Here is a 21,799-nt window from a genome sequence, read left to right as displayed (position 1 = left end):
ATTTAGTTGATTAGAATACAATTTCAAACATATCTAACTTCAAAAATGTCTGAGTACATGCTGAAGGAAGAGTACTTGGTGAAAACTGACTAAAAACTAATCCAATTATTGATTTGGTTAAATTCCTTCAACATGCCATATCTTTACCCTGTTCCTTCTCATAACTGCTGCTTCCAAGTACTTATTATTTCCATACAAAAATACTAATTATCACTATACAAGAAAAGGACTTTTTGTACCACACGCCTTTCATGATCTTCCACTCTATTCAGTTAAAACTCCTGAGTACCACTTAAACCATGTCAATAAACTGAAAACGAACATTTACTATCAGATAACTAAGCCAGCAAGAGAAAAACCCAAACTACTATCTGTAATACCTATGACCTCTGAAGATACTTTAAACTAGACCTTCAAAAATCTTCAAGTAGAATGTAAGACTAAAACCTGATCTGTCTGAACATACCAGTTTGAACCAGAGAGAGGAATAAAAAGACAATTGTGCACGGAGGTAAAAGTTTAAAGATTGCCTTTTTTTTTTTTTCATTGGCAATAAAATTCTCAACTGTCCTGGAAGATCTGAAAGGTAGCATTTGGATAAAGCAGAAAATAAGATGTGCACTTTAATAAGATGCACTCTAGAAATGCAAAACCAGAAAAAACAAATCACAGTTTACAAGGATTAAGAGAAAAATATTTATATGAGAGGAGCTACAGGCTTCTGGGTTTCCAGGCAGAGGGCAGAAATAGCTATCTGTGCAGTCAAAAAAGGACAGCCATATATACCAGATAAAAATGAGACTTCATATTTTTTTCCCTAGCATCTGAAACAGATATTATGCAAGTTCTCATAACTTCCACAAAAATACATATTAAAAAAAATCAGACAAGTCTTTCCTTAGGTATTTTCTCAAGCTCTGCTTTTCTGTGGAAAAATGTTAAAGAGAACAAGAAAATGCAAAGCCATATCTATAGAAAGTCCCACACCTAGTCTTCAATTCCAGGTCTGGACAAGTAATTAAAAATCTGAGTTAAAGACATCAATCCTTGAACTTCAAAGGCCTGAACTTCCAGTTATTTACCCTAGGCTACACAAAAAACAAAAAGGAATTCCATATTGCACCAGAAACCTTAGATAAAAGAATTGTCACCTGGATTCTCCACAAGAATATTCTAGGTTAGCTAATTACAGAAATGGGAAAAAAAACCTTTGAATTTACAACTCTCACAATTTAACTGTTCATGTTAAAGAAAATGCCTCCAGCAACTTCAAGGCTAAAGCAAATTCAAATCTCTGCATGTGATTCTAGTTAGCAGCAGGAAATACATGTTTTTCTACAGACAGGTTTATGTATTTTATACAGAGAAGCTGTGGATGCTCCATCCCTGGAAGCATTCAATGCCTAGTTGGATGGGGCTTGGAGCACCCTGGTCTAGTGGAAGGCATCCCTGCCCGTGGCAGGGGGAACTGGACCTGGATGATCTTTAAAGTAAGTCCATTTCAGCCCAAAGCATTTTATGGTGCTTTGTTTCAGTGGGTTTTGTTTTGTTTTGCTCAGAGACAGGTTTACAGAACACCACAAATTGCAGCTTATTATGGCAGTGTTATCCTCAGTGGAGCTATCCAGGAGAACAGGACCTCAAAGCTTTCACTCTTAAAAGCCTGGGTCCTTTCTTTCCAACCTGGAAAGACCAGGTACTTTCACTTGAAAGCAGCAGGGAACAGTCCTGAAAAAACAGGTCAGATGCAAGAAGACACAAAATGAAACTGTCTCAATACGGATTACAGTGGTCTCAAAAAAACAAGTATTGAAAAAAAGAACCTTTAGAGCTGCCTATAAATGATCTAATGAAAGATCATTCTCAAGTGTCAAGTAGAGCAAGAAACCGTGTGAAAAAACCATGTAAGAGTGAATGGAAATAAAACAACCTCAGTGACATTTAACATTTACACAAATGTCAGACTCCCCACCCCTTGGTTAAACATTCAGCTGGGATCTCAATCTGTGTCTGGAGGGTGCATGACCAATTTTGTAAAACAAAAATAAACACAGCACAAAAATCAGAAATCTGTGTTTCTAAAAAGACAAACAGTCAAAAAAATGAGACTGTGAAGACTGGGAATTAGGGCTCTGTTCTAGAATTATTAATTACTTATGTATGGCTGAAGTCCATGCCTGAACTTCCATTCCTGCATGACATTTGCTGTAACAGAACTGAACATGACCTAAACCTTCATGATTTATGGTTATAGACAAGAAGAAAAGGCATTGGCCAGGTGTCAAAAATTAATCAATATTCTGAACTATTAATATCACAAGAATTCGGGCAAATTGTTTGAAGGTCTAGGGAAAAAATAAAACTCTTATGCAGCCTGATACACTGCGTAAGAGCTCCAAGAACAGCTTTTCTGAAGATACAGAGAAAAAAATGTTCTTCAAATTAAAATTTATTGCAGTACACACATTTCTCTCTTTTTGCCCTGTGTAGAGGAAAACTGGGATATATTGTGTGTGCAATTTGCCATCAATCATCCATAACGACATCCATTGCCCTAGGGCCCAATGCCCCTTGGGATGCCTCTCTAATTTAACATGGTCTGCATGCTTTTTTACCCAGACCCTACATGTTTTTTACTCAGTTAACTGATAAGGTCTACATTTTCTTATCCAAAAAGATATGAAGGATAGTCTGATTATCCTATTCCAGCACTTCCCAAGAAATATTAAGTATGATAACACAGCATTTCTAACAAAACTTATACAAAATTCTTCACAAACTTTCCAAGTCAATTACAGAGAAATCACCCTAATTGCTTCTACGGATACAACCCCTCACTCATTCAGGCACATACTGAAGTCATGATCAGCCTGTGCTTCAAATCAGCGTGGCTTTGGTAAGGTGCTGGATGGGAAAGGATTGATTTTTCAGATGATGTGCCCTTATAAAAATGCCTCAGCCACTGGTAATATTAAAATGGAAGCAGAAGAAGCATGTGCAATCACAGCAAGGCAATAACCTCTGTTTTGAATTCCTATTTTTTGTCAAAAATTCAAATAAATTCATCCTTCATCATATTCCCATTACATCAATGGACTCAAACATTAATCTCCAGAATGTACATTCTAGTTCAGACTTTTTGACAACCTTGGAAAATGAGACGCATCAGAGGTGTTTATCTGACTTAGAGCTCTCCAATCTTACCTTCTTCTGAAGAACATTAACTTTGCGTTCCTTCACCTCCAGCATGTCCTTGAGGTCATGGATCTCTCCTGCTTGAGTCCCCTTCTCCTCTGCCATCTCCTGGATCTGCTTTGTCTTCTTATTCAGCATAGTCTCCTTCTCTTCCAGACGTAACCGCAGCGCATCCACCTGCATTCAGAAATGCAGAACAAGATTTATTTAGCACAGAGAGAGAAACTTCAAGGCAGTTAAACTGCACTTCCACAGGAGAAATATGACAAATAGATTTGGAAATTGAACACCTTTACGAATTCAACTTACATAAGACTGGGATGAAACAGTTTTCATAAGTGACAGGAGACCAAATACTAAAATAATCAACCATGTTATTCCCAACTACATGAGAATAATGCTCCCTCTTGGAAAACCTCAAATCATACTTCTCACATAACTCAGGCTTGTATCACACAATACTAATTTTTTTTTTCCTCATACTAGAAACCAACACAAAGTGTTGTGGAGAAATTCTCTCACATGCAGGGAAACTGACCCCTTTATTTGAAACCTTACTAATAATCAGAGAATAAACATTGACTCCTTGTACCAGACAGTCACTTTATATTTCAGTTTTAATTACAGTAGTAGCTGAGCCTGAAGGTAATGAAAGCAGAGCTCTTTGCAGCCACTGCAGATCACAACTGGAAAGAGGTTACCTTAGGATGGCTAAGAATATTTTCACTTAAAAAGCAAAGTAATTGTTTAAATATAACGTGTTTGCCACAGCATGAAATTTTATATTAAAGGCAAAACTGAACAAATGACACAGTACAGGATATTTTGGGTGCAATTTGGACACACAAACACACTTAGAGCTCCCATGGCCTGAGTGAATTTAGAAACACACTCTGGGAACTCTGTGGTGACCTCAAACTTCAAAACTGCATGTTGAGCATCTTTTGCTTTTCCTTCCGCATTTCTCTTCCATATGTGAAACAGAGCTCACAAGACAAAGGAAATGGGAGAAGGACTCAGAGCTACCTGAATATAAATTCAAAGAGAAGAGTAAGGTCACCATAGAGCACAGACTAATCTCAAAGACTATTGTGGAATACGAAATCCAACACCACCAACCTGCTCACGACACCAAAAGAAACCCACTGACCCCTATCCACTCAGCATTCAGACAGAGCTCAAATCTGCCAGCTTGGCTGCTAATCTTATTTGACAGTATCAGATTTGGTTCCTGTTAGCTGAATCCATTACAGGACATCAGTCACACAGAGTAAACAGGCTGATCAATGAATTTCTTGGTCCTTCTGCACAGCACAGATTAGCAGAGACATGAAGTGAAAGGATGACAACTCCTGGGCAACTCCAGCTGGGGTAAGAATTTAGGAATTTACTCAGTTTATGGTATTTTGTGCAACATCTAGTGTTAACATGTTATTCTAATTCCATTTTATTTTGAGTTGCTAATGGAAACGTTGCCTCTGAGGCTCTGCATTTCCAGTGTTCCACTCACAAAACCCTTTGGTGTTTCGTCTGCCTCCTTTCACACAAAGCAGTAAGAACTTTCCAGTGGGGAAAAGAGCTGCCCTGCTCTCCCCATCAGCACTGCAATCCCACTGCCACCTCTGTGTCTGGAGCCTTCTCACTTACACATACGTTATTAAAATCACATTCCTGGCTTCTCACCCAGCAAGTGGGGCATGTAGTGTGATCTGCAGGGATATTAGAGTACCAGGTCTTACCCAAATATGATTTATAGGATGGGATAGTATTTGCAATGAAAGGTTTAGCAGGTGGATTACGCTTCGTCTTTTTTTTTAAACACACAGTTCTGTAGATTGATTAGGTATGTTCTTCCCTGGGAATCTTTAATGTTAAAGCTAAGACACACTTTCATTAATTCTTCAAGGGAAACAGAAAATCTCCCTCACAAGAAAATAGACATAATCTCTACAGTTTTGTTGCAAAATATTTGAGACAGTCCAGATGCCTACAGCACAGCATTAAGTGAAAAGAGAACATCTGCAAATAGAAATCTATCCACAGAATGGTTTCCATTTTCTGATTGATTATTCTCTTTGAACTCTATATTAGCTTATGGTTTGTGCTAAATTGCATTCCTGGTTTTATTTGTGTGAGGTCTTTGCCTAGGAAACCATAGAAAACACTTTCAAAGTATTTTCAAAGGCTGGCAGGACACACTATCATCACCTTAGCACTATTCCTGGCAGAACACTGCACTTGTTTATCCATGTCAGCTCAGTTTATGCATGGCATCCTCCCACAGTGACAAGAACTGAGGTCTGTGGGAGACAGATGAAGCCAACTTCAACAGAGTCAGCTTAGGATTTTCTCAGTACACGGAAACAATCAGGCCAACACTACTGAGGTGCTGACGCCCCTTCTCCTGAATTTTGTGTCTTGGATGATTTTGTCTTAACCCTGTGTTAACCTAACTGTTTTCCCAGTAATGGAGTGCCATGTCTTTAATTATGCATTGCAGGTAAAACCTTACAGTGCAGCTCAGGCCAGTCCTTCGTGTCACAAGGGGCTCGCTCACTTGTCCTGCCTGCTCACGAAGCTTTAGCAAAACAAACACACCTTTCACCCTCCTAGGTACAGGGGACCTCTCTTCAGGTGGATACCACACACAAGACTTAAATTTCTTCACTGTAAGAGTGATATATGAAAAACTGTGTTGGGAACCACTGACTTGTCTTCACAGAGTTTTCCAGAAGCTGTAAATAACATTCTATGTCTCTGTTCATAATGTGCCTAGCCATACATTAAACATGTAGAAGTCCAAATTGCTAAGGAAAATTCATCCATTAGTAGCTCCAATTACTACCAGAATAAGCACAATAAATGAAAATATATTTAATATAAATCTCATCTTAAACCTTTTTTAGAATCTTGAATTCTGTAATGACAGTCTTAGCTTTCAGAATATTTCCAAACTACAGGGAAATCATTTACATTTTCAGAAATCCACAGTGAGTTTCAGACCTCAATGTGTTTCTCACTGTGCTCCTGAGTTTCAGGAGCTCACATTAATAGGACTGAGATTGAAAACAAGGGTTTTTTCCTGAATTTTATCACCATCTCCACTGTACAGTGGCAAGCAGGTTATTCCGACCCTGGTGATTCCCACTTGCGTTTAAGAAGAAGTCAGTGATGCCTAGAAAAAACAGCATACTCCCTTTTCCTGAGAGATTCTTCACATCCACCTGATACCTGTTCAAAACATGGCTGAAGCATAATTTAGATAAGTGAACCAAACCATACTTCACTCAGTGGTATCAGAAGGTACAACCTCCCCTATGCTATATCCAAGCCCCAACTGCTCTGTAACAGCAAAATTCTAAAGTTGCATTCTCTGAAGGTATGACTACAGTAGAGGCAGCAGAAGGAACAGGTGGATTACCAATCCTGAAATGTGTATTCAAGAGCCTGCAAAGGTTTCTAACAGGAGCCAGCCACTTTTTAAAGCAGATGTTGAAGTAATTCTATGTCAGCATTCAGAATTTAAAGATCATTGAGAAATGCACAGAGACATGAAATTAAAATTGGTATGTGAGGTGAGAGTTGCTTTTTACCTACTGTAGCTATTGTTAGATGAAGTCTCCAAGTATGAGTACATTTTTAAAAGGATCAGCTTCATGACATTCCATTACTAACTGGCAAACATATATAAATCCAAAGAAGGAGTTAAGCCTTTTTACTGATAGCATAGTCTGTAATTAAGACTTTAAAGCTATGTTTATTGACTGATTTGAATGCAGTGCTACCACAAGACTTAATTTAATTCTCTATTTTGACACTGATCTTTCTTTTTAACTAGATTAGAGTTGACTCTTCACCTCCTTATAGCAGTTGCAGCAATATCCAGGATGGTCTGTAGATGAGAGTGAATTCTTCATGAACATGTAGTTCCCAGATGTCCAGACAATTTAGATTACACAACGATGCCATGGAGCAGAAGCGCACATACCTGGCTTTGTGCAGAATGTGTTTAGCTCCTGCCAGGATTACAAACTCAGTGCAGGACAGGTGTGCTGCTCCCAAGGGTCAGAAGTTAGCTCAACTGCTCTTCCACAAGCTCTAGCACAAGACATTAAACACCTGAGCCCAGTGAACTCAGTTCTGTGAGCTCACCTCAATGTTTGCAGGTGCCAGCACTGGGTGTTCAGGTAGCTGCTGCTGCTAAGTGTTGTGAGAAACACCCAGCTCCCATCTGGACATTCCTCACTAGATGTAATCCACTCCTCTGTCTCTGATTTGGCAGAATCTACTGCAGTTTCAAAATGCCAGTAGAAGCCCCAATAGGGAAAGATCTTCAGAAAATTTTATGTTCTAATGAGACATTCAAAGCAAATAAAAACTTCCACATGATTAGGTTCATTTTTCTTCTGAATATTAATCTGAATTTACCAAAGGAACAGACCAATTGCAGAACCATGCCAGCTTGGGCAGTATACAAAAATAAAGGAGAACATTCTCGCTGGTTAATGCAACTTCCCACTGAAGCCACAGAACTTCTGGCACTGATCTAAGCTGAAGGGCTCACTGGGTGAAAACTTTATATGGATAAAGCCTTAATTCCAACATAAATAGTGACTTGTTTTTTGCTTTGTTTACAAAGTGACTGTACAATTTTAGAGCTATTTTTAAAGCAACTGAAAAGTGAACCACTATATTCTCTCCACCCAATAGCCCTCAAGATAAACACCCCCATAACAGCTCATTGCTGTTTGTAGTTCCAGGGTGGCAGGTGGCAAATCCATTTTTGAGATATTATATCAACACTCTTCCCCACCTGTGAGCAGGTAAATAAGAGGTAGAGGTTTACAGAGGCATACTCCTTTCTTTTAACACGTTTATTGAAATATGACTTTAAAAAACTGATCCCCTGTGAAGATGTCTGACAATATAGGTCAGAAACTGCAGCTCTCTTCCTCCTCATAACTCTCTCTAGGTGTCTTGAGAGAAGCTAATTGTGTTTTAACATTGACCACTGCTGTCAAGAAGTGAGGCCAAGCAGGATCTCACATTCCTACCTCATTCCCAAAGAAAACCCTTGTATGGAAAGATATCCTTTCCTTTAAAAAACCCAAATCATCCTGGATGCAATGACAAACATCTCAACACTCTCTGTTCTCAGCATGTTTCAATCCTATACTTAAGAGGATCACCTGTGAATACAGAAAAAAGGTAACTGTGATAATTTAATTGCTGAGCTTTTTGACAAGAACTCCAACAAGGGTGAAAAAGATGAGATTATCTATCAAAAAGTATAAATATCTTCTTGGAAGGAGGAATCCAGTTTGGTTTTGTGGTGCTACATGAGAACTTCATTTGGAAGCAGCCAGTGAAGAACAAATATATTCAATGATTATTTAGTAATATTACAAGTTAGAGAGTAGAATAATTTTCTGTATTAAAGTACTTTGGTCTTTAGGTAAAATAAAATCAAGATGTTCTGAATAACTGTCGAGAGTATCTATCAATGGTATATAACCAAGTCTTCTTGGTTTTAAATAACCTGTTTCAATTCTGGATATTTTAATTGAATAAATATGTTTATCTACCATAATAGCTGAAAATATGACCCTCTACTGAAGTCTTTTAGCTCATTAATAAAGTAAATTTGTTCAAGAACTTCAGCTCTCATGGGTAGAAAAGTACTACTAATTATTACTTAGAAGTGAGAAATGTGTTTCTAGTTTTGTAGGTTTGTCACAGTACTGCACATTTAACATATCTATATTCTTTTCAATCACTGCAATGGACCAAAGATTGCATTTTACCTTTGAAAATGTTTGTTTACCTAAAACCTGCTTTCAGTGATATTTTGAAATTTAAATAATTCTTTTAAATAGACATGTACTAATCTAGGGTACATTCCTGAACTAGCAAAAAGGAATGAACAAATTTAACAGGAGGTTTATGATTGTAAACTGGAACACTTTCCCAGTTATACCCACGAATGCAATCTCAACCTCTACATAAATCTGAGAATAATCAGAAAAGTCATCCTGGAACACCCAAAAATATTTACTATGTAACTTCATTACTGCATGTCAACAAGGCCATGAGCACCCACAGATTCACCAATTTGGCTAAAGGAAAGATGAATTATGGTAAAAAGTTCAGACCAATTCTCTTATGCTTCTGTAATACGGAACCTTCTCCCAGTGTCACCCACAAATTTTCTGCATGCCTTTTCCCCAGCTCCTTTGGCTTTGACTCTTAGCTGTAACAACACAAAGTTCTTGATGCATCACTGCCATCTTTTGGACTTCCACTAACACTACAATTTTCCAAGCTAGGGACTGAAGTGCTGTCTGCACACAACATTTCATGCTTGCTCTTCAAGAATGTCCAGAAGCAACACATTCATGCTGCATTCACGATCTGTTTGATGCATGCATTCATTAATGCATGCATTCATTATCTGGGTCTTACGTAATATGGGAATGTATTAAGCATTTGTCATCAAAACACAGTTTAGAAAATAATTTTCCTTTACCTTGGAATACGCATCATAAACCATGACAGTCCATATTTTAGGTCTAAGCACAGCCTTACAAACAAGAGTTCCTGGACATTCTGACAACAATGGTGAAGCCTCTGCAGAGTGTTTGCTATTGGAATCATCTTCCTTTTTCTTCTCTCCTCTACCAACAAGGTCACTGCAAATAAATCCTCCCAGCTCAGACATTGCAACTTCTAATTCAGCCAAGCACTTATGCACACATATTTGTCTTTAGATCAATCCCCTGGCCTAGAGAACCAAACATATAATCAAAGCTACCAAGTGCCCAGAACAAGCTGCACTGGATGGCTATGGGATTGTACAACCTAAGAACAGACGAGATAATGGGTTTTCTCTCTTTCTCTGTGCACAGTCAGCAAGTATAGAATTGCCCACTTCACCTCTGTCTGCAGGATGGCAGCTCTTTGCTCTTTAGCTGTAAGAGACTCTTTGAGAACTTCAATGTGCTGCTTGCTGTCAGAGAACTGGTTGGTGAGGGTCTCCAGCTTGGTCTGCAGGGCCAGCAGCTCGGTGTCCTTGCGTGACAGCTCCTGTTTCACCTGGCCAATCTGCAAAACACACAAAGGATGGGCAAAGGGAGAAATAATTTATGCCTTCCTTACAAAAATTACTATAAAGACACGTAACTATCAACAACCAGTACGATACTCTGAAATTATCCCACAGAACTATGAAGCCTTCAGTTATCTTGAGTGAAAAGCTGGCCAAAATTTGTGTCATGAGCAAAGGATACAAGCAAAAAGAGAGGGGAGCAATGTCATCAATTTTTCAAGGGAGGTTCTTTTTAATAGTGGCAGTCTGTTGTTATTTATCTTCCAAAGGACTGACCAAACCCAGACACATAACAGGGACAAGGTTTTAATGAAGATGAAGCGGAATTGCAATGACAAAGTACCCCTAGCCTGTAATATCAGAGCTGATGAGACACCCACAGGGCTCTCAGCAGCACAAGGTTTGCTTTGAAATGTCACATCAGTAAGTTGCCCTCCAACTCCTCACCTATCAATCCAGCCTCATGCTTACAGAGGACGGGAAGACACCTTTACTTTTCCCACCACTTACAAAACCAGCATTTTATTCTATGAAATACAATTTAGTGTGTGGAAGCTTCTAAAAGCAGGTGCAGATATTCATCAAAACAACATGAAAACTGTTTGTGGAATTGCGTTTTGTTGAGAGCTATTTCCTAAATTTAATGTAGTGAATTATATTAGTAAAGAAATGCAAATTTATTTTCACAAATTTTTATTAAAAAAAACCCTATTTTTAAAAAAAAGTAAAAAATGGGAAAATAAAACGAGGATATTATATAAAATCTTAATTTAATCTAATATTATATAAAATCACTCAGGACAATTTTAATTAAGTCTGAGGAAAAAAAATTAATAAAAGATGACAGAGAAGTCTAAATGTAGTTTTAAGTCCAAGTCTGTAACCAACTTTCTGGTTTGCTTCCTATCTCAGAGAATAGCAATATTTTACTGCTACATATTATATAGCACAAATGGATGCACTTCTAAAAACTTAACAGTCTTTCTTAACTTGAACAATTCTGTTTGTGACATAAAAAAAAAAATCCCTCAGCCCCAAAAGTACATTGTCCAGTGCTTCAAAACAGAAATTAAAGGACATCACAATATAAAAAAATGTCCAAGTCACTGACCATGATTGGAAACATGGCACATGAACAAAATAATAGCATAGTTTATAATTTTGTTTAACGTTTTTGATTAGAATAAATGCACATATTTGTAGAAATAACTGAGAAAAAAGAAGCTTGGGTAAATGCAGTTTTATATTGACAACACTGTTTCAAAAATGTGCAATTAAAGGAAGAAAACTCTTCACCAAAGAGTATTAAAATAGTATCAAAATATGTAACCAGGACTCCTCTGTTCCAGTGTGAAATAGTGTAGATAAGAGAATGGGGAGGAAGGAGGACATGCATCTCAAAAAATCACTCAAACTCATTTTATGAAATGGAACACTGAGAAGGTATATAAGAATTTACAGAACTACTCCATCGTTTGTTGTTCACCCAATTCAAACCTGCTAGGTTGGTTTTTTTTCATATTTTACTAAAAGCAAATATGCACAGAGGATGATTCTGCCACCTATTTCAATTCACCACAGAGGTACTGATGTCAGCTGCACTATTTCTGCTGTCAGTCACCAGTTGCACAATACTGCCAGGCACAGAACAACTGCTGCAAAGAGTTGAATTATTTACTGGTTATCTTTTCTAGAGTATCTAAACAAAAAAAGCCTCCTTAAAAAATCTCAGATGACACAAACTTTTTTCAGTTAGTAGCTAGCCTGAATCAGAGTAAAACTTTCTCAAAAAGACAGACTGCTTTCAGGCTCATCTCAGAAGAGATGTTTACCACATTTCATTACGTGAAGATTCCCAAGTAGCACCAATCTTGTCTCTAGACAAGATTCTTGTCTCCCATTTCAGAGCTGCAAGCCCACCCTGCCAATGTGCCAAAGCTCTTTAGTAAGAATGCAGCACACACCATCCGCACTTGCAAGAGAAGTAAAGACAGCATCAAGTGCTCACATCTCTCTTCTTGATGAGAAACCATATTCACTCTTTTGAGAGACACTCTGACTTCACAGCAAAGGAATAACCTAAATTCATGCTGCTAAAATCGAGCAATCTGTTTTAAAAGCGTTCAGCATCCAGATTTCATTATTTTTTGTGAAACAATGTTAAGAGGGCTCAACAGAAGTTTTCAAATTTGTTTTTTTTTTTTTTTACTAGGAAAAGGAAATCTCTTTGAAAGTCTGTCCCCAAAATGGGTGCTGAATGCTTTTGAAAATCTGTTTCAGTAGAGAAGAGTAGGTTATTGCTCAAACAGCTCATACCATTAAAAAACAGCAACAAAACAAACACAGATGTTCAGTTGGAAAGTGATGTTATCTATGGACACCAAAACCTTGTGAACAGAAAGGTAGCTACAACGCTGAGCAGGCTGTTAGTTCTACTTATTATATCAAGCCATGAAGAAGGTAAGAGAAGAAAGCCAGAAGAGCTAGCAAGCCCCAGTGAATGGCCACTGCACACAAAAGAGAGATCTTACTGCAGAGACCTCGGTCTGGAGACCAGCCACTCTTTTTTTCAGGTCCTCCCCTTGAGCCTCTTTGGCACTTAGCTCTTCCTTCAGTTGCTCTACCTGTCACGACATTGTTATGCTTTTAAATATTTATTATTTGTCAACTTCTAGTTAGCCTGTTTCAGCCCAACTGACTGAAAGTGACAAAGAACTGAACAGAAGGATCAACACTGGTCACTCATTTTCTCTTCCATTCTTCAGTAAGTCCTCTCAAAAGTTTAATGCCTGTGTAATTCCATAGAGGCTGCCTGACAAGAATTTAATTATGAAACAGAAGATATACAGTTATGGTTATGTTTACATATGTCAAGTATGTGACACTTTTCCCAAGGGTTGTGAAACTGCAGTTCATAAGGAAATAACAACAGCAAAAAGGACATATTTCAGCTTAAGAGAAATAATATTAATTGTCAAGCTACAACCACAAATTACTTACACAGTACAACACTGAAAAAATAAATGCTGTGCAATTACAGAACAAGGTAGGACAGCAAGATGCCAGGATTGGAGATGGCTATGAGTCATGAGCAAAGAGATACCAAAAAGGAACAGGAAAATAAGTGAGCAGACCAGGAGACAGAAGAGAAATCAAGTAGCTGAACAGATCTATAGATCCATAGAGGGAGAGGACAAGGGGAAATTGAGGAGTTGCTAACAATGAAAGAAGGAAAGAAAGAAGAAAAGATGGAAGGAAGCGATGCTCTAATCTACTCCCCCATTTCTAATTTGAACAAGGTACCCTTCAGTTTCTAGAAGCAACCCAGTGGGATAAAGAGCAAAAGTAAGAACAGATGTGGTTATCTCAAGGTGTTTCAGTGAACTGGTGTGAGGCAAGAGGAAGGAACACATACTTAGTACACTTATCTACTTCGGGGCAAGCAACGCTGCTTTCTCCAGGACACTTCGCCCAGCGCTCTTTTTCTGCCTAATAATTTCAAGTAGGACAAATGCAGTGGATTACAATTGTTCTGGACCTAGTAGAGTAATTTTCAACCTCTGTTCCAGGGTTTGTATACTGCTTGCAGGGAGTACACATAAGCTAATTAAGAAAGGCAGGACTGTTGTCAATATACTTACATTTACTGCACAAGAGGGCCTGAACCTTCACTAAAGAATGTTAGGACCCACTAAAAGACTGAGAAATAAAGAATTGATTGACTTTTGCCTATGGGCAATTCAATAGCCCGTGTCTGTCTTTACATGTGAGGACAACATCTCTCACTGCTGTATTTGTCCTGTATTCCAAACAACAGAAATTAATGTCAGCACCACCACTGCTGTAGAGTCTGCTCTCATGCTGACTCCAAGGCTGGAAGGAGAGTGTAATGGAAAACCATTATTGAGACAGTTCACCCTCTTCTCAACTTTTACATAACAGAAAGGCCAAGCAGTTATACAACAACAGCTGCAAAAAGAAATATCCTTTTTTCAACAAACTACCTTTGGAAAGACATCCGACCAAATAAAACCTGAATGGAAAGGGAAGGGGATGAAAAGGGAGGAGAGGAGAGGAGAGGAGAGGAGAGGAGAGGAGAGGAGAGGAGAGGAGAGGAGAGGAGAGGAGAGGAGAGGAGAGGAGAGGAGAGGAGAGGAGAGGAGAGGAGAGGAGAGGAGAGGAGAGGAGAGGAGAGGAGAGGAGAGGAGAGGAGAGGAGAGGAGAGGAGAGGAGAGGAGAGGAGAGGAGAGGAGAGGAGAGGAGAGGAGAGGAGAGGAGAGGAGAGGAGAGGAGAGGAGAGGAGAGGAGAGGAGAGGAGAGGAGAGGAGAGGAGAGGAGAGGAGAGGAGAGGAGAGGAGAGGAGAGGAGAGGAGAGGAGAGGAGAGGAGAGGAGAGGAGAGGAGAGGAGAGGAGAGGAGAGGAGAGGGGCAGACAATAAAAGGAAAACTTGAGCTACTGATCTTACTGAAACACCATTATAATATTTTCAAATTGGAATTTAAAATTTTCTTAAACATTTTAAAGTTATTCCAGTGGCTTCGTGACAGGTACTAAATCAATTCTGTTTCACAGCATTTGACTGGGAACCCAGACCATACCTCCTAACTAAAGCATGAACCTTTCTCTCCTCTGTTCACTCAGCTCACTTTAACATAGGGCTGTCACTTGTTTTCTCAATACCTTATTTTTCATGAATTTGGAATGGCTACGGTACACCTCCATTTGCTTCATCTCCTCCTCACGTTCCTCTGTGCTCAGGGCTCCGTTTGACTTCAGCATCTGAATCTCCTCTTCCAAATCCCGGAGGCCACGCTCCATGGAAGAAATTTTTGAATCCTGAAAGTGATTAGAGGACATTAGAAGACATACAGTTAAGTGATTTGTTAACATACTGTTGTAGCAAAACAAAAGGAGATACATGTCCAATAAATCACCTGCCCTTGAAATTTACTTAGGAAGTTCTTATAGAAATCAGTGTTCAACTCTTTACATACGAGCACTCAGATACTCATTTTTCAATTTAGTTTTTACCTTCCAAGGAAAGCAAGAGTATAGTACTGGCAGAAAACATGGTTCAGGGCAGTAACACCATGTAGGATGAAAAAAATAAATAAATTAATAAATAAAGGAACATGAGGAAATTTTGCCTTTTCAAAGAGAAATTTAATTCTAATTGAATGGACAGCAAAATGTGACTGCAAGAATGGCAAGAAATTGGGTTTGTGCCACTAGTTAATTTAAGTGGGGTCACAAATGGGGAACAGCAAAGCACCATAAGCAAGGAAATGTGCAACAATCTATTTGTGACTGAATAAAGCAGTAAAGGATTCTGGCTCATATGTACAATGTATAAAGCATTTTAGTGGGTTAAAAGTGGAAAAACATAGAAGTCAATCTATCATCCTCATACTTTTACAGGATGATCAGAGGTAATCATTCAGTGTACCTGGTTTACTGTTTCTTTAGAAGTCTTTTGTGTTAGGAACAGCAAGAACAGATTCACACAGCACAGAGCTTCATGCATACTCATGATCATGGATATGTATTTAGGAACTATTATCTCTTATAGCAGTCTATTTTTTTCTTATTTCATTTCACCAAAATATTTAGTCTTTCCTGAAAGACAGATCTGATTTGAAACTATACTACAGACTTCCATAAAAAAAACCTTTCTTACTTCTTCTTTGTCTGGTAACTAAAGCACAGCTAAAAAAAAAGCTGATTTTTTTATTCATGAGATGAGATTTTTTAAAAGGCTTTCATTGATGAGATGAGATTTTTTAAAAGCATCATTATGAAGATCTAACTGGATTTCCTGTTTAATGTTTGATACTTAAGTTAAAATTGATAAAGTGGATTTTTGCAACAAAAAATTAGAGGCTGTAAGGTGAAATGATATGTAGAAATTGCCAACAGTATTTAGCTTCAGTGCTCACATCATTTCCCAGAAATGCCCCTGTGTTTCTCTTTTGATAGTAAAGACACTTAATGTTACCAGATGATCAACTAGTTTTCATTACTATGACCACAAAGATGACCAATAAAAGAGTGACAGCAAATGAAAGATGGGATATAAGGAAAACACTGATACAGAATGGAAAAAGTTGCAGGAGAAAAAAGGAAGGAAAATAAAATAAAAAGGAGGGATACAAAATGGAAAAGAACAGCTTGCAAAGACAGTTTCCAATTTTTCAACTCTATTTGTCCAAACCCTGTCTGATGTACTTTATGAGAAATACAATATAAAATATGATTGCATAAAGCTGTGTAAACCACACACTTGATTATGGCTCCTGAGCTCTTGGCCAATTGCCATCAGTCCATTAAACACTTACGCTAATGGCTTAAGAATTCAATCACAAATTCATCTGGAAAAGTCAGTTTATGATGGCATACAGACATATTTCTAGCTATATTCTTTAAGTGGCTGTCAAGTTTGCTAACTTTGCTAATACACAGATTGCAAAGCAGTACTTCAAATGTTGATAACATAAAAAGAAAAGAATCCACATCATAAAGTCCCACAAATTTTTCATATTAACCTATAATTCCCATTCTTGTAATATAATGAACTTTTGGATAACCGTAAGAAATCTGTACCAGCTGCTGCAGGCAGACAGAAGACAAGTTTCTACTGTGTCTGTCTCTTCAGTGATCAATAGTAAATAAAATAATAATAGATAATAAAACAGTATAAAAATATACTTATTTTAAATTACAAGACTGACAAAAGCATATGGTATTTGGCAGAGTCACCTTTCATATGAAACCCCATTTTCCAGAGAACAAATTCTACTGCTGCCCATAAATCATTTACCTTCATCTCAATAACAGTTTGGAGAGCCTTTGTCTTGGCTGTGTCAGGAGCATTCTCAAATCGACGATGGATTTCCTGTACCAGCAGAAATGAAAGCAAGATTTAGACTAATGGCAGGGCCACAATACAAACATAATTACTAGAAGCTTCTTTTCCTAATACAAAGCATAACTCAGCGCTGCTTTCTGATGTTGCCAGTTCACTCATTTTGTCACTTCTCATATCACAGAAAGGATTGCCAAAAGCTCATCCAAGAGAATCCCAGCCACAGGTAAAAAGGCACAGCACAAACTGCACCTCTGACTACCCTCTTACTCAACATAAACTTGAAATGACAGCTGGGTCTACTACAAAGCTCCATCATCTGCCTGCTAAACTAATCTGAACTTTGACAGTTTCTCATGGAAGACATACACATAATGCACTTGACTAGAGGCTTACTGAAAACAGCAACACTGTGGTTTCTATTTCAACAAGTTATAAGGTGCAGCTGTTGTTAACTCTCTTTTTCCAGCATTTTTTACCCCAGAGTGCCAACATTTAACTCTACAGGATGAAAACCTTCCTCAAGGGTCTTGGCCTTGAGCACAGCTGAAAATACATGACTGTACAGCACACTGCTCTAGAGGCTCAGGGGATGCAGACGGGAGGATACAAGGTCCATGTGATATTTCTGTCGATGTAAATTCACAGAAATATCATGCATCAAACTGCTTGCTAAGGGATAAAATTACAGAAAGCTGAAACAACCTGGTCTATCATACAAAGTTGGGGTTTCAAGCCAACACATGCAAAAAGAGGAGAAACAATACAGAAACTATTAACACTCTGCCTTCAAACAGTATTGTCCTTACAGCACACTCTCATGTTAACTGCAGCAATATGAATTCTGCTAGAATGCTAATCTCATACGCCAGAAAAATACTTTGGTGCCCACAGAGCACAAACTGTGATGCCAGGTAATCCAACAATGAATTGTGTTATGTGCCCACACACACAGTTTATCCATCCACTCCCCTCAAACACCTGAAAGACAAATCCCAAGAGCCATTCACAAATTTGTATTTTCAAGAGACATCGTGAAGAGTTAAAATTTTGTATAGCAGTCATCCATGCAACTAGCTCCACACGATTAATTATTTGAACAGGAAAGGTAGAGCTGCACAGTGCTTTTAAAAACCACCGAATACACTGCTTGTAAGATTGTGGAGTTCCTACACAGCTCTGAAGTGAGCAAGATTGAAATGTGTTGTTACACGACAAGGGCCGCAAGAATCTTGCATAAGTGTGGCATAGGACCATTTGCATAAATTGATGCCCATGAATGGTAGCAACAAGAGAATCCAACAGAAAGTTTCTCTGGTTTTAAATATTATATTTGTGTACTATATTTTCTGAGCAGCTATTTTTACAAGTGTACACTTTGCAATGTACATTTGTACATTTGCAATGTTTGCAGTGTACATTGGTATTCTCTGAAATAAAAAAAAAAAAACCCCTCCTGAAAGAATAAACCTGAAAACACCTCTAAATATATTTGTTTCTCCTAGAGTCAACAGAAAACTTGAAAGCCTCTGCACACTTATTACTGGCACCATATAGACCAGAGTGCAGCAATACCATTATTATTCTACTTACCTTTACCTGCATTCCCAAAATGGATTTACTCAAAGAAATTAAAACAAACACTTGTAAGCTTTTAGCAACTGAGAAGACAAAGGATAAGAAGGTCAAAAATAAACACGCTATAAATCTGTTCTGCATTATTTTTATTTGAATAGTCAGGTAATTTCCACTTGTGCAGAGGCACTATTTCTGACCTGAGAATACAAAATCAGCTACTGCTATGGAAATGGGATAGATGGAATACACAGCAGGAGAACTGCATGTCTGTAAAGGGATGCTGACACAACAGCGTCTGCTTCCACCATTGCTCAGTGTTTTCCCAAAGTGAAAATTCTTCTAAGCTCCTTCTTGAGAAATGCCTGTATCTCCTCTGTCTGAAGTGATGCTCTGCACTCCAGCAAAGGAAATGTCCTACTTCTATCGCCTTAAGTAATTCCACTGTGATTTGGATGACATAACCTGCTGAAAAATAACACCTCCCAACTCCTGACTGCACAGGAAGGGCTTAATTTTGGCAACATGCCTGTAATCCTGAAGAGCCTGAAAAAAAAGGTACAGGCAAACTGAGCCTCTCTGGAACACAGACTGAAGAGCAGCTGCTGAAGGAAAGAAGTGCACAGATCCCCTCCTTAATTATGAAATACAGGCTGAATCCATGTGGCAGGATGGAAAAATACTAATATATCCTATCTCTGATGTACTCAGATTCTGTTGTGAACACACCCCAGAGATGGATGAAAATTAAGACTTGAACCTGTGAAACAGGATTTTGAGCAATAGTTAAAAACACAGGGCCACACACAAATATCAGGATCAGAAGAACAGAAACCCAGTCCTTTATTCCTTGCAAGTTACACATTCTGATAAAGTAATACAGGATTTTTCTTTACTTTACTTTCACACATTAAAAACTTTCTTATGTAACTGCTATTGTTTCCTAACAGGTTAGTAAAATTTAGCATCTTTGCACCTTTGAGTGCATATTAAATTATTATAACAGGGGTGGCTCATATAAATTTCTTTTTATGTTTTTTTTGCTTTCATATGTTCAATAACTGCTTCATTTAAAAGTAATAGCAAAAAGGAAAAACAAAATTATGGTGCAAATTGATTCCAACTCTAAAGTACATTCGCAAGCAACAAAATTCCGAAATGGGTTGCTCCTTCAAAAAAAAAAATCCTTAAGATTCAATAACTAGAAACTGAAGGTTAGAAATGGTCAGAAGTTCTAAACAAGGTAGGCACCTTCTCCAGACTTGGGGTTTATATTTAATCTTAATTTTTAATTAAGAATATCTATCTTCCTTTTCAAGAAAATCTACAATAGAAAAAGATATGAACTAAAGGCGTGTATCATAATTACATCTGCCAAGTAGTCCTGCAAGGCACCACAGTGCCCTGTGAGGAACAATACTCTAATTTTCTTGTCAGCATAATTGCATAGAACAGCTGATCAAACAAACTGAGAACACTGAATATGTAAAGAATAGCTGTGATAAAGTGATCTGAACACACCATAAATAGTTACAAAGTCCATCGGGTTTTTTTGAAAGTAATTCAAAATTAGAGAATATAGTTTAGAACTGAAGGAGTCCTCAGTACTGAGCAGTATCATCACGGTAAATTATACACAAGTACATAAGAATGACAATTGAATTTAGTCCAAACCTTTTCCTCCTTCATAACCTGGCCATTGTTGTTCCCTCAGTTGCTCCTGTGTCTGATTTTGCACGGGATTTAGAAAAAACATGAAGGTGCACTTTCAAGCAATCACGTTTCTATAGTGGAGGAGGCTATATGCTTAAAAATACAGCAACTTATCTCTCAGTAGCCACAAGACAAGCAGCTTCCAAAGCCATAAGGGACATGGCTTCCATCTCCTGCCAAACTTGCATTATCAGGCAGTACCTTCCACACAGAGAGTAACTAAAACATGCCATTTCATACATTAATTTTTTTCAATCACTTAAAAACATGATATGTAATTAAAAGCACAGTCATGATTCTGTTTTTTTTTTAAATCTTAACTGTACTATCCATATCTTTGAGTAATCAATTATGATATCTTGTGCTAGATCTTTGCATCATTCATTGGACTGGAGAGTTTTGAGTAAAAAGTGCTTTTATTCTCCTACCTTATCCTCCAGACTTTACTAAATGAATGTTATAGCTTTTGTACTTAAAGTTTAGTCTCTCAGATGGCTTTTCTGCCTACGTAGATTTTAGCAACCTAGTTCCAATTAATTACAATAAAATGCAAATGTTACAACAAAAGGAAAATTTCAGGAGCATCCATCACCTCAGTATTAATGATCATTGTTAATTAAAAATTATTTAGTAGCTACAGAAGATAAAATAGGTCTTCAGCTGTGTAGAAGGACAAATCATACCTGACTAACCTGATTTTCTTCTACCTGTCTATGTGGCTAAGTGGGGGACAATGGGTGTTCCACTCAAGGCCTCCAAACATGCCTGGAGGCAAATTTGTGAGCCACAGGCTGGGTAAGTGGTTAACAAAGCAGGTGGCAAATGAGCTGGGCTGTCAGGCTCCATGCCTGGTGCTGATGAGCAGTGCGGGGTCCAGTGGGCAGCAACCCTCAGTGCCATCATGAATTATCTGAACAACGGGACAGACAGCACTCTCAGCAGCTTACAGATGTATGGAATTTGGGGAAGACATGAATTGGATCAAGCTATGTGCCCTTGATGTGGAAAAACCCCCAAAGCATCCCACCTGCACCCTGGGCTGAGTGAGCAAGCAAGAGTGCAGAAGCAGGAGGTGGGAAGCAGGTGTTCCCTGTGTGCAGCCCTTGTGAGGCCACTGCTGGAGCACTGTGCCCAATTTTGGGCTCCCCAGTACAAGAAAGGCGCTGGAAATCTGAACAGAGTCTCACAGACACCAGATGCAAGGGGAGAGAGCGAGAGAAAAGTGTTTGCTCAGCTGAAAAGAAAAGGCTTGGGGAGAAACTTGATGCCACCTAGAATTAACTGGAGGCTGTAGAGATGATGGAAACAAAGGTCTTTTGAGAAGTGGAAGGATGATAGGCAACAGGCAA

At 38.3% G+C, this 21,799-nt stretch overlaps 1 protein-coding gene across 12 annotated transcripts in view; it reads right to left on the bottom strand.

Moving 5' to 3' along the window:
- ERC1 (ELKS/RAB6-interacting/CAST family member 1) overlaps positions 1–21,799 on the bottom strand; it is a 278,983-nt gene that overhangs the window by 189,556 nt on the left and 67,628 nt on the right. For 7 of the 12 annotated variants that reach the window (XM_068191757.1, XM_068191762.1, XM_068191759.1 and 4 more), the window contains 5 exons: positions 17,118–17,192; positions 14,981–15,136; positions 12,841–12,924; positions 10,129–10,296; positions 3,205–3,372 (listed from right to left, as the gene is read on the bottom strand). In XM_068191757.1, the coding sequence (XP_068047858.1) occupies positions 3,205–3,372; positions 10,129–10,296; positions 12,841–12,924; positions 14,981–15,136; positions 17,118–17,192 (651 nt within the window). The remainder of the gene's footprint in view (positions 1–3,204; positions 3,373–10,128; positions 10,297–12,840; positions 12,925–14,980; positions 15,137–17,117; positions 17,193–21,799) is intronic. The other 5 variants (XM_068191760.1, XM_068191761.1, XM_068191763.1 and 2 more) reach the window with 1 other exon arrangement.

This window comes from Anomalospiza imberbis, chromosome 5 (assembly GCF_031753505.1).
Source record: "Anomalospiza imberbis isolate Cuckoo-Finch-1a 21T00152 chromosome 5, ASM3175350v1, whole genome shotgun sequence".
Taxonomy (NCBI): domain Eukaryota; kingdom Metazoa; phylum Chordata; class Aves; order Passeriformes; family Viduidae; genus Anomalospiza; species Anomalospiza imberbis.
This window is presented reverse-complemented; position numbering and strand designations above follow the sequence as displayed.